The sequence below is a fragment of the Carassius auratus genome, chromosome 40 (assembly GCF_003368295.1).
Source record: "Carassius auratus strain Wakin chromosome 40, ASM336829v1, whole genome shotgun sequence".
NCBI lineage: Eukaryota > Metazoa > Chordata > Actinopteri > Cypriniformes > Cyprinidae > Carassius > Carassius auratus.
In genome coordinates this window covers 15,119,550-15,133,735 of record NC_039282.1, presented here as the reverse complement: position 1 = coordinate 15,133,735, position 14,186 = coordinate 15,119,550, and the positions used below count along the sequence as shown (strand labels likewise).

Sequence of the window (14,186 nt, the reverse complement as noted above, 5' to 3'; positions counted from 1 at the left end):
AAACACATGAAAGCTCATATCCACATCAGTTATTGCTTTTAATCAGATGTATGCCCTATGTATTCATTTTCATTAAATTTTAATGTTTGGTACTCAAGAAACGTATTACATTATTATTATTACTATCAATGCTGGAAATAGTTATTTGATGAACAGAAAGTCTAAAAGAGCAGCAATTATTTGAAATCTATCCACTGACAAAAGCAAAATTCCCTGAAAAGCACAGAGAGAATGAGGCAAATCATACTTGACAGTTTTCTTTTATTTAGACATCCCAAATAAAAGGCACATAAAACATTGCGCAATGGGTTTACATAATTATTCTTGACATACAAAAAAAAAAAAAAAAAAAAAAAAAAAAATGTAGGAATGTTTTCACCTTTCTGCTAACTGAAAAATGCCTAGTATATATATATATATATACACACACACACACACACACACACACACACACACAAAATTACCAATGTTAATGTTCTAATACAAAAAGTCTTATAAAAGGTTATTTTACTTGTGTTTTTCCTTGCATGTGTCTATCATAACTACCACGTTCTCTGAGCTAAATGTTTTTACAAAGATATACATTCATTGGCCTTCACATGGGTTTGCCAATTTCTTCCCAAGGACATGAAAGGACTGGAATCATTCTAAACTCTCCAATCCAAAACCCAACACAAAGTTTCTCTTGTTTTTTTCCACCATTAATGTTCTTTAAAAGATACTGATGCATAAGGAGTAACTTCATGAGCAATACTTTATAAGATATAAAAAAAAACTAACAAATTCATAATTCCTCAAACATGGCAACTTGATATTTCATACGCAAAATAGATTCTGAATCTCCACACACATTTGGTAAACAGTTAAACTGCAGTTGGCCGACCCAAACGGTTTCCATCGCTGAGCACCGCTCGTCTTATCAGAGAGAAGACTGATGGGTTTCACGGTGGCATTTTCAGACATGCAGTTCAGGCACGGGAGTGACGCCATTGTGGAAGGACAAACATTTAAATCACAAGCACAATTAAAACCCATTTCGTTTGGTTTTGTTGTTGTTGTTGTAGTGTTTTCAGTCACATTCCTCGAGTTCCAGTTCTCAGTCGAAATAATCCGCCTTTACCGAAGGCAACATTTAAAAAACAAAAACATAAAATAGGCCAGAACGATTTTAGCTTTCACATACCATACACAAATTTAAGAGCACAAATGCTTGGCTACCAGGTCAGCGCTGGTTGGGAAAACACTGGGGGTGCGAGTTAACACAAACTAAACCTTTTCCGGCGATTTATGCCCAGGCGGTGGTAGCTATGACATCATTTAAAGTACAATCACATTCAGCTGGTTTTACTCTTTGTTTGAGACTCATTCACATCACACAAGGGAACGCAACCCTGGTTTAGAGGGCTACGTGTGACTACAAACCTTGCATCCTCATAACATGAAATGTACATGACAGCTGTCCGGCTCGGTCAAAAGGAGGACTGAGAAAGGTATATTGCTTTTATATATCCAACACAGAGAGGAAAATCAGAGAAAAACTAGTTTGGGGGTTTCTGCAAAAGCCGATTCTGTTATTTTTAAACAGGGTTACTCGGAACAAGATGACAAACCCTGAAAATTTGAAGGCAGTTTTGGTTTTTACTGTGACTTGGGTAAACGAATAAGGAATACAGGTTAACTTTCTGCTCCCGGGACGGACGAACGCATCAGCGGCTGAAGAGTATACGGCACCTCGACCTCTGAGGTACATCTCAGTTTTCGCCAATAAAGGGAACTATGTTTAGTGTGCTAATTGTGTAGAAAATTAGGTCTGGAAGAGAGTGTTAGGGCGAGATGCTGTCCATTACAGGAGCAGAGCAAGTTGGGACACCCTCAGCAAATTTCCTGAGAAAAAGGTCCTAAGGAAAAACAGCCCTCGTCCTTCAGAAAGGAAGAGCAGAGACGTCTCGATTACAAAACTAAATGCTCTTAAGAATAAAAATGGACCTTTCAAGTGATGAAGTTGGCCACTTGGTGACCAGGCATCTATATGAACACTCAAAATATTTGATCTAAAATAATACTGCCGTCAGAATAACCACCAGAGAGATATGTGTCCAGTGCAAGATTGTAACTGTAAATGTTCAACCCCACTAAGCAGAAAATATCCCAGCTATTGAAACAGAACATAATTATTCTACAATCAGGAATAACCAACTCCAAAAAATACCTAAAGAATAATAATTATTATAATAATAATAAAAACACAGCTACAGATTAAAAGGCTTATAATGAAATGAGGCCTTTTAAAAACTTATTCTAAAATTTCCTCATTTGTAGAGTATTGTCTTAAAAAAAAAAAAAAAAAAGCTCTCATCTTCCACTAATGGAAGCCACTGTCCCTTTGTTTTACGGGACTCATTAAAATGCATAAAACTATGAAATACTGATAAGCAAGCTAACGTAACAAAAATAAAATCCTCACAGTAATATTTGCCGAAGTCCTTAAACCGTTAACACTAACAATGAAGCGGCGACACGCTCTGCTTCAAACAGCCGACTGGCAAGGATTTTCTGGCACTAGAAAAGTGAAATCACCAAACATACAGCATGTCAGTCTTCCACTCCATGCAATAACTATTTTTTCTGTCCGTCACTAAACCCTAGGCAATCTGCTTATCTCACAGCCGAACGAAGGAGACGCAAAGTGCCAGCTAACATCCGCATGATTCCTTGCAGCTGCGGACTGTCATTTTCCTATATTCCCCATTCCTCCAGGCTCTTTTTTCCCCTCACAGCTGGAGAGGAAGACTAAAATGGGAGACATGAGGTTTACTAGAAGGACAGTGGGTTCTACCAGGGCGGGCTGGAAGGCAGGACCTGTGAGAGGAAAGACATGCTTTCCATCGGCCTCATGGCTATGTTGAGTGGACCGGTGATGTTCATCGACATGGGCGAGGTGATGGCGACGGGATGGGCGATGTTCATGGGCGCCGTGGCTGGGATGTTGACTGAGGTTATGTTGACGGGAGCAGTGATGGTGACCGGGTGCTGAAGGCTGACGGGGGAGGTGATGTTGACCGTGTTGGTGGTGATGTTCATCTGAGCGGCGATGGTGATGGGATTGCTGATGGTGCAGCGGTTCATGACCGTAGTGTTGGACGCGGTTGAAGAAGTGACTGATGTGGCTGAGGCAGAGTTGCACACGTTGTTAGAGTCTGACCGGAAAAAGTGAAAAAGGAAAGAGTGAATAAAACATTGGGGTGATTTCTAGGGTTACACTGTGGGCAAGACAAAAAAAGCAGAGTTCATTCATTTATTGATGTTATACATCTACTTTTACATTTAGCTTACTGCTATGTATTCCACATTGTTTTTGAAAATTTTTCACCAAAATAATTTTTCTAGCTGGCTAGATTTTGTAAAAAATTACTAGTCTTGAAAGTGAAAGTGGTTTGTAAGTTTTAGCAAAAAACAACAACTTTACTTGAAGTATTTATATAATAGTATTTATTTATTTATTTATTTATATTTATATTTATATTTATATATATATATATATATATATATATATATATATATATATATATATATATATATATATAAATAAATAAACACACACACACACACAAACATATATATATATATATACAGTATATATATATAAATACTTCAAGTAAATATGAAACATTGATAAAGACAAATGTTTTGAGAACAAAATGTTTAAATTTTCTTTGTAAATAAAATTGTGGACTTTTAAGCAAAGACTTTTTTTGAAAAATATAAATACATTTAGTAATTAAAGAAATACATTGTTAAAGAAATTGTTTTCTAAAAGATAAAAATTTTAACTGTATTTGTAATGTAAAAAGTAACATTTTATCAAAATAATACAATAAAATATTTATTAATTGTGGTAGTATTACATAATGTGGTGGGACTACTGAAAAGTAAACATCAGAACTGAAGAAAAATCCTTACAGTTGAGGCAGAATATCTCTTATTTTTACTTAACCTCTACATATTTTAATATCTAACATTCACACTAGACAGCTGACATTTGTGGACTTTAAAAGGCCAGGCTGGGGGAAAATACTCTTTACCACAGAATATCATGAAAAATGAACAAAAAAGGAAAATTCTATTTTGTATAGGCAACATCAAATCACACAGATGGCAAACAATTGGGAGGCACTAACATAGTGGCAGGATCAAGAGAAACCAGTGGCATCTCTCGGAGCGTGAAGGTCATCCCAGAAGACACCTGAAAATTGTTTGACAATTGACATACCTTTGTTACAGGGGGAGGTGAAGCCGGCCTGGCCGTGGGTCTTGAGATGGCTGGTGATGTAGGCGGCACTCAGCATCTTCCCGCAAATGTTGCAGGTGACCTTGCCTTCATGCCGTATCATGTGTGAACGCAGGCGGTCTTTGGTGGCGAAGGCAGATGTGCAGGCCTGCAGTGACATAAAGACAAATCACTGTGTGGACAGAGTGCGATAAACCAATGAAACATACTGGGACATCGTGAATGGAGGAGAGCGAAGGGCATGTGGAGTCTTACCGTTACTTGGCATTTAAAGGGTCGTTCTGTGGAGTGTACATGCTTGACATGACAGCTAAGATGATCCGGCCTATTGGAGAGGAAATCACATACAATAAATAAAATATGTCACTGTACACAGAACAAAACTTGAAACTGATCTGAGCTGCATGATGACGCTGCATGATAATGGATAAACTGATAATCACAAGTAATCGTGATTATTGTCATTTTACATATTTCTTTTTACATTTCATTAGAATTACTGCAATTTCACATAAGCACAAATCAAGAAAACAACAACTCAAATAGCAAATTTGACATCATCTAATTAGTCCTGATTAATTAAATTTCTCAGATAATATAACACTGTTATTACATTATGAAAACTGGTACAACAAGAAGCTTTCATTTGAGCACGTGTTTTCTCAAAGCAGAGACAGTGCATGGTTGCCAGGTTGGGAAGATTAATCGACTGGGCAGATTGGTGGTTTGAGGGGATTTTAACATTTTGTCATCTGGCAACTGCAAGCATGCAAGTTTGCGGAGGCGTGTCAAATGAAAAATTTTCAGGATAAATCACCAATGGAAAAATATCGCATATTAAGACACTATTGTCTTATGTAGAGATGCTTTACAGCAGAACTTGGAATAGTTATAAAGAATTTTAAAGAAGTTTGCATCATTGATTCTGTTCTTTTCCTGTTATTACTGTGAAGCTGCACTGAAACGCTATGTATTGTATAAAGCACAATATAAACAAACATGCAAAGACATTCAAGACATAATGGTTTGTTCCTAAAATCAATCATGAGACATGTTTCTCTGAAGTCAGTAGTGATTTGCTGAAACTACCTCGAGAAGCCTTTCCCACAAACGGAGCAGATATACGGCTTGTGCACGCCACCGTCATGCGACCGCACGTGATAGGTCATGCGGTCCTTCCTTTTGAAGCGCTGGTGACAGATGGGGCACTCGAAGGGCTTCTCGTCCGAGTGCGAGAGCTTGTGGCGGTTGAGGTGGTAGACGTCCCGGAAGGCCTTGCCACACATCTCGCAGCCGTGGTTCTTCTTCACTGGTTTGGGGGGTTTCTTGGGCATGGCTGGTTGCTGTTGAGGCAGGACCGACATTATACCTGCGGCCGTGGACGCGGAGGTGGTGGCTGTGGTGAGGATGCCCGCCATCGTTGAGACATAGGAGGGGTTGCCGTTGTTATCGCGTGGCACAGTGGAAATGAGAGGCACCATGGTGGGCGCTGTGGTTGTCTTCTTGGACCGTGACACCATCTTAATGCCCGTGTGACAGGACTCATGTCGCCGGAGGTGGTAACTGTCCCGAAAGGCCTTGTTGCAGTAGCCGCATATGAAGGGCGTCTTTGACTTGGGCTCCTTCTTTATTACCACCTGACCGCCGCCACCACCACCACCTCCTCCCCCTCCACCCGTCCCGCCTCCCATGTTGTCTTTGTGGATGTCAGCTGCACTGACTGGGGGTTTCTGGTCGAGCTGGATAGGAAGAACAGGCTTTTGATCCTGCGGCTCAGAGTTGAGCAGCGGCAGAAGGCTGTTCTGATGCTGGTGGTGGAGGGCTTCATTGGCCTGCTGGGATAGAAAGAGAAGACTTCTAAGTATGTCTTTTAGACAAAACAAATGGTTAGGAAGGTTATTTTTTAAATGTTTTTGAAGGCTGCATTTATTTTATCCAGAATACAGTAAAACAGTGATATTTTTAAATATTTGTGCCAATGTTTTCTGCTCTAATATATTTTAAAATGTAATTTATTCCTGCGATGCAAAGCTGAAATTTCTGTCACATGATCCTTCAGAAATCATTCTAATATGCTGATATTGTTTTTCCAGGATTAGTTTACGGATAGAAAGTTGAAAAGAGCATTTATTTGGAAATATAAATCATGTGTAACAGTAGAAATGTCTTTCCTGTCAATTTTGATCAATTAAATGCATCCTTGCTGAATAAGTGTATTAATTCTTTCTTTTAAGGAAATACTCAATGGCTGTACAAATACACTTGGCTGTGATATTATAGGCCAGTGTTGCTATTGGCCAGCATAAGGTAAACATGACCTCAGCTGAGAGATTGTGTTAAATGTTTACCAAAATAGAAACTGACTCATTTCCAGGGCATCTGTGCAACTTGGAAAACAAGAGAAGCCCTGACTGGGACCTAGCAGGGGGACAGTCAGCTGTTCAGTACAGTGCAGGATTACTAATGAGATATTGGAGAGAGTGAGAAAGCTAGACGAATAGTGAAGGAGAGAGAGAGAGAGAGAGATCATGAGAAGGAATGTGGATTATAATGCATTCAGATGAATGAGAACATGCCAAAAACTGCCCATAAAAAGCAACACATTTTAAGAGGAGAAAAAGCAGATGCATAAAAAAAAGATGTAATTTTTGGCAACCCTAATCCCACTGTGACTAACAGGAATCCTTAGATCATGTCAGGGCAAGACACATGTGTGCAGACGTGTGCATCATATCAGAGACTTCAGTGCTTTTGCATACGAAATTGACAGCTTCCTGCAGCTTGGAAACATACATCTACTGCAAGTAAAATGATCTGGTACTATAATGAATGCAGTTCCTTGTGTATCTGGCCACACATGCCCAAAACGTTCTGCTAAACATACATCATGTCATACGCAAAACACACATGGTGAGACTACATGGTCAAAGGAGCATGAAGGCAGAATGATTGTTCACATGGGTAAAAGTGTGCTGTCATTCACCGAAAATGACAAAGCACTGAAAAATATCCAATGCATTCCATAAATTCTTGCATTTTTTAAATCTCATTTGCATATTCAAACATGGCAAAACAAGATGTCAGTCTTATGTAATTGGTTTATGTATGAAAATGTGGAAGTGCAAATTACATTTGAGAGCTACTGTGGAGGGGAAAACCTTCCATTCATGACAAAAAAAAAAAAAAAAATCTACCTTTCATCCTTAAACAAACAAACATGGAAAATAGTAAAAGACACCTAATACAGTATTATTACAGTAATTCTGTTTTGGAATATGACAGCATTTCAATATTTCCATTCGATTTCATTGTGTAAAGGCAGTGTGAAAATTCTTTGAAATTTGTTTAGTGCGCCACAAAAGAAAAATCTCAAATTGGTGTAAAAAGAAACAAGAATCCGAAAACAACTATTTTTGCTGGGTAAACTATTAAATACCACAGAGGATAGGAGAAGAAAAACTATTTTTTTGTGTGTGTGTGTTGGTCATTTGGTTAATTTTGAAAACGTAAAAAAAAAAAAAAACTTCTTTATAAATTAAAGTACAAGAAATAAACAAGGTAATAAATAAACAATCACAAACATAAAGCAAGTCTTGCAATTTAAATGTAAATTTCAAATCAAATCAAAATATATACATTAATTGTAATTTATATATATATATATATATATATATATATATATATATATATATATATATAAAAAATAAAAAGCAAGATTTTGTCTAATCCCCCAAAAACATACAATCATAAATAAAATCTTCTGGCATTGGTTTTGTTGGTGGGGGGGAAGGGGGGTTACACAACCCTTAATACGTGGTCTAAAACAAGAGCAGCTGAAAGTCTACATGACTATTAGGCTCCCCATTCTGCAGCTGCCTACATTGTCCCATTGGTCACGGGGTGGGGGGAATTCACCAACACAATTGTACAATTTAGGAAATATAGTACAGCTTACAGTAACGAAAGCCCTGCAGGCTGGACCTGCCTCTGACAATGGCCTGGAAAACGCTATGCCACGCGCAGGCTTAATATTAACCAAAAAATATTACAGTCTCTGCCTCATACATCATGCCCATGGACCATTGGCTAAAGGTCTGATGCATATGAGACACAAAAGTGGAAACACTTCTAGAAAGGATAAGTGTCTCATTAAAAATACTAACATCTGTTTCCCGGGGGTAAATTTTACATGCTCAAAAAGCAACAAACAACAGAACATGAGGATTTACACGGTCTTCATATCACATCACGCACCTGCACAGCACTTATAGATTGGATTAATTGAACGGATTTGCTGTGGAGTGAGGGGAACTAAAATACTAGCATAGCAATGTTTACAGTGTTTATTATGTTTGTAAACATTTTGAGTTGGTTTTAGGCCCATATCTGAATTAAATAATAAAATGCAACTTATTAAAAAAACTTTTTTTTTTATACGCGTACTAGTGTAGCCTATTTTAACAATGCAGTAAACCTTTTTAATTTTTTATAAATTCCTGAAAATAAATGAATAAATACATAATTTACTTTTTAAACAGTTCAACTAAGTATTAATAGGTCAAAATTCTTAATGGTCGGTTAACAGTTAACCGGTTAAAATGAACATCAATAGTAAGAACAGATATGTTCAGTTCGCGTTTTCACCTAAAAGCCCTGTAGGAGGTTTATGTCAGCTTGATTACACCACTTAACTCTACAAAATGTGCAATTAGCAGTTGATCTGTGAGGATATTTGTATTTAGACGTATTCAAGTTTGCCAAGCATCAATTGTTCCAACAGTGACAGCGGGCTGCTCTTCACGCTGCTTGGATGATTTTGATACAAATCTGCATTGAAGGCTGACGTCTCTCCAACAGAAATAATTTAGGCTAAAGGTTGAGCAGTGCACATACAAATGCAATAACACTGTGAGACTAAATGCAAAATGAAATCTGAAGCAAACTGTATTTGTACATAGGTTAATCACCATTGTCTGCACAGCCATTATATATATATATATATATATATATATATATATATATATATATATATATAAAATCTTTATTCGTAATCGGTGAAGATGGCAGATGCACAGTTAGATCAGTTTGAGCTTATTACGGAAGCAGGCGAAATAGAACAAAAAAAGTTCCTGATGCCAAAATTAAATATCTGTGGCATCAAAACCAACATATCTGCTTATGTAACCTTTCAAAAAAATGAAGGAAAGAAAAAGAGCGAGAAGAATTCCTTTCCTCTGAAGACAGAACCCAGTGAATCAGATTCTTGTTTGCTACAGACAGATTAGGAGATGCCTGTTGGGAGCCACACAATGCCTTGCTCATGAATAACCTCTGACGCCTGCAGAACAATGAGGAGTGATGCGCTAGACTGTCGTCTCATAGAAGCTTTATCACATGGGTGGAATCAAGCAGAACAAATTAAGCACTTTTTACCCCAGTTTTAATAAGTCTGTAAACTTAAAGTTTATTAGGGGGGGAAAGATTTCATAGATACAGCGATATTAAGGTGTAATAAAGGCATTTTGGAAGAACTTTGAGGAATATTTGAAGAAAGATTATGTTGCTTATCTCTTAAATGGTCAGTGAAGTCTGATCTTTTACTTAATATCCAGATCAGTAGTAAAGTAGTAAAGCTGACAAAAAAATCAAATATGGATTATAACTGCTGAATGCAAGATGTTGGAGGAAGTGAGCAGTGTACAGAAACTTCTGAGGATCCTTCTTTATACAAACATGCATAATGTGGTCAAGGAAGTTTCAGATAGTGTCTAACAATGTTTCTATGCTAGCTAAAAATGCTAAATCTTATGTTGGAGCTGATTTCAAATTTGTTCCAGTACATGTCCAATTAAAATAACTTAAAGAGGATGTTGATGATGATGAAGCAGCCTTTCTAACGTTAACTCACAACAACATTTTTGGACAATGTCTGCTTCTATTTCCAAGTAAATGCATTTTGGGAAACTTTTCTGGAACAAGGCCTAGAGCCATAGAGCACTTTAAATGTTTTCTCTCCCAAGGGAAAAGTGAATAGAAAAAGCTTTGAGTCACTACTTTCTTATACTCCTAATAGTTGGACTAAGCTGAACTTAATATCCATACATATATATATACTTTTCTTCTTATTCTTTAGCTTTCCTGTAGCTCAAACAGTAGAGTATAGTGCTTGCCAGACAATGGTCATGGATTCAATTCCCATGGAAAGCAAGAACTGAAAAAAAATGTGCAAAGTAGTTTTGGATAAAAGCATCTGCCAAATGCAGATACGTTACCATTGTTTCCACTGATAAATTGCATCATTTAGTGGATCTCTAAAGAATAGCACCTAATAATCCCAATGCATTCAATAGGAAACAACAGTTTTCACAGGTAAAGTAGCCTAACTTATTTGTTATCAGTTAGGCTACTTAATTATCAAAACACATAAACAAAAACAAGCATTATCAATATCATATCAATATGTGAAAAACAAGTGGTTGATCTATACGAAATCACATCAATTCCTTGAGCAAAAGACTTACAAAATGAGGAACACTACAGGAATTCGCAATAAGAGTGAACAATATTTGTTACTTTTATGTTAAGTTAAAAGTTTAAGGTCCTATGAGATGAATGGTAAGAAGAGCCAAAACAGCCATAACCTAAGCATACATATTTCATCGTAAACATGCAGATTCCTTATGCATCAGAGCAACATTCGCACCTCATTTACATAGCAATGCAATGCATACTTTAACAACATCAATCATGCATTACATGCATAAGCTTATGTCCGCAGCAAGAGCATGGGCTGACTATACAGCACAGTTTAATTTCAAAATGAATACCTTTTTAAGGTTGGAGAGAGAAAATAAGTCAAAATGTAATAAGTGTTTTCAAACTTTATCGAACAACGACTAAGTTATTCATAACGACTGTGAGATTCTGGGGCACCAGAATAGTACATTTTGGGGTAACGTTATTTTAGTAGTGTTCGAAATTCGGTAAAGAACCTAAACCGTATTTTTGTCATCATATGCACGTTCTATTCGATTATGATGTCTAGCTAGGCAGCTGAGATCTTGAAACACAGCCATTATCCCCATGTTCCCTCCAATAAAAGTAGCCTAAGGAGCTGCGAAAACAGCGAATAAAAATAAATGCAAGTAATTAAGGAGAACCATGGAGATCGATTGGAAATCAGTATTATTTTTAAAGTATTAAAAAAAATATATATATGCCAAAAATGCATACAAACACCGTTTTCTATTATTACACACGCAGACATGGACGTTGTGTCTGGTCAAAACATCCAAATTGTGTCAGAGCAAAATCAATGAGTTTACAAACTAAGGAATAGCGGTCAGCTAAAAGTGTTTAACTTATGATAAAAAAAGGCAAAAAGCACATAAAAAGAGCGTGAATGAAAAGGAGAAGGGGGAAAAGAGGGAAAGAAATCCCTTGTACGTCTCCCTCATAATTCACAGCTGGAAGTCTGGGAGAGATGCAGCATTAGCGGCTAATGTGAGCTAGCTTAGCTACCATTGTTTTTACTGCCTTAAAACCCCGCTTTTAAAGCTCAAATCTCTGCGCCTCGAGCTGTTTTAAGAGTCCCGATCGATTTTCTATTTTTCCCGCGCGGTTGTGATTTATTTCGAACAGCTGGCTTACCTGAAATAAAAATGAACTCCAGCTCTGCTCCATTGCAACACTTAAAAAAATCTGCAGGAAACCTACAAGAAATCTACAACAAAGCAGCTAAACATGGCAGCTGTTACAACTTCCTGTAACCCCGAGAGCCAAACCATTTCATCTGATATACGCGCCGCTGCTGCTGAGATTCCGCCAGCCCACTCCATCACAGCACTGCACTCACAAACACACTTTAGAGCAACGAACACTATTTTTAGTCAAACATTTATATATTATATAATTAAACGACTATTAACGCGACTGAATGTCAACGACGTTGAAAAAAATAACCAGATAATTTAAATAAATAAAATATTGCATGTTTTAGGTGCTAGCCTAGCAAACAACTGACTTAAAGTAAAATTATTGGAAAATGTCAAAACATAACGCATTTATTTTTAAAAACGTCAATTTACTTAAATAGTTGTCTGCGACCTTGCATTTAGCTTTTGTAGCTATTATTAAGAGAATAGCCTACAGGTATATGTTTGTGTGTGTGTGTGTGTGTGTATGTATGTATATATATATATATATATATATATGTGTATATATACATATATATATATACACATATATATGTATGTATGTGTGTGTGTGTGTGTGTATATACACTGTTAAAAATGTATTGTAATTTTACAGGAAATTCCTGGCAACTAATTGCCGTGAATTTACAGCAAGTAATATACAGGTAATATATTGTTTTTTTAATACAATAGAGTCCTGTATTTTTACAACAGTGCTCCTGTGATTAAAGTAGCATTATTACAGTAAAATGCTGTAATTTATTTTAATTTCCTGTATATTTACTGCAACTCAGTTGCCAGGAATTTCCTGTAATTTTACAGGAGACAATTACAATATTGTAATTCAAAATAATAAAATACTGCAATTTTCCATCTTCCAAAATTAAAACCAAAACAATGGCAACTTTTTTTTTTTTTTTTTTATTAACACACTATGCAACATCACATATTACAAACTTATTTTATCTTTTTTTTTCCATACAAATAAAATTACAATTTCACTGAAGAATCTAGCTCACTTCCAGACGTCCAGACAGTCTATCATCAGGGGGAACATGGTAATAAATAACAAAAGGTCCCAACCAGTCTTGAACTGGGGAAGCTGTGGGGTGTGGGTGGGCATCAATACTAGCCCATCAACTCAAAACCCAGGAGTCTTCTTAATAGGGTGCAGACAGGTGCGTTGATCCTCCGTCTCTTCTCTGCTTTGCTGACATCTTGGAATCGATTCCACAAAAAGCTCTGAAAAAAAGAGAGTGAAAACAAGTTTTCATATCAGGTAATGATAAATACTGTGTAAAAAAAAAAAAACATAAGTAAACTTTCATTGTAGTAAAAAAATGACGTTGATGTATTTATTTAACATCAACACATTTAACAACATAACATTTAGAATTACATTGGCTTTTACATTGTTTTTCTTAAATATATAATGTCACTGTATGCACTGTAAATTGAATGTCGCTTTGGACAAAAGTGTCTACAAAATGGGTCATATGACGTTGCTAAAAAGAACATTATTTTGTGTATTTGCTGTAATGAAATGTTTAAGCGGTTTAAGGTTAAAAAAACACATTATTGTTTCTCCTCTACAGGTACTCCTCTCCTCGCCTTCTGAAACGTGTTGATTTTTACAAAGCTCATCGTTCTGAAAAGCGAAGTGTGCTCTGATTGACCAGCTATCCAATCTATCTATAATGTGACTGAAATGTTATGCCTCTTAACATACTGTGCCCTGTCCGGCCGAAGCAACGAGACAAACATTTAAATATAATGTTTATTTCATTATAATGTCAAAACCCATTATAAATGTGATATAAACATGATTTCTAGTCGTATTCTCTTTTGGAAGGCCAAACAAAGTAGTTTCCCTTTTTAAAGAAACAGTGTTTAAGAGTGACGCTTCAATTCAAACGAACGAACAAACATATGAGAGCAATTTCAAAAGCATAAAGAGCTGTCTGTTCTGCTCTCTTTAGCTCTCGATCGACCTGGATGTTTTAGGCAATATTAAAATCCTGACGGGGACGTGTCCCGTATGAACGGTGCATATGGCCACCCTGTACAGATCTTCTTCATTCACCAAGAGCTTGTAACACTCCAAAGAGAAAGGAAAAAGTAAAATCACATCTAATGACTTGAACCCCCAAAATTTACTTAATGAAAATTGTAATGTTAAACTGCTGTCTGTCAGACTTCTCTGT

The 14,186-nt window shown here is 36.7% G+C and overlaps 1 protein-coding gene across 1 annotated transcript; it reads right to left on the bottom strand.

Annotated features, from left to right (window-relative positions):
- Positions 1–1,871: 1,871 nt before the first annotated feature.
- LOC113058678 (vascular endothelial zinc finger 1-like) lies at positions 1,872–12,108 on the bottom strand. The gene is made up of 5 exons (XM_026226813.1): positions 11,939–12,108; positions 5,378–6,123; positions 4,544–4,613; positions 4,271–4,436; positions 1,872–3,197 (listed from the first exon to the last, which is right to left on the bottom strand). Exons 1-5 carry the CDS (start codon positions 11,969–11,971, stop codon positions 2,833–2,835), a joined length of 1,380 nt encoding a protein of 459 aa, XP_026082598.1. The 5' UTR covers positions 11,972–12,108; the 3' UTR covers positions 1,872–2,832.
- Between the last annotated feature and the right edge of the window lie 2,078 nt (positions 12,109–14,186).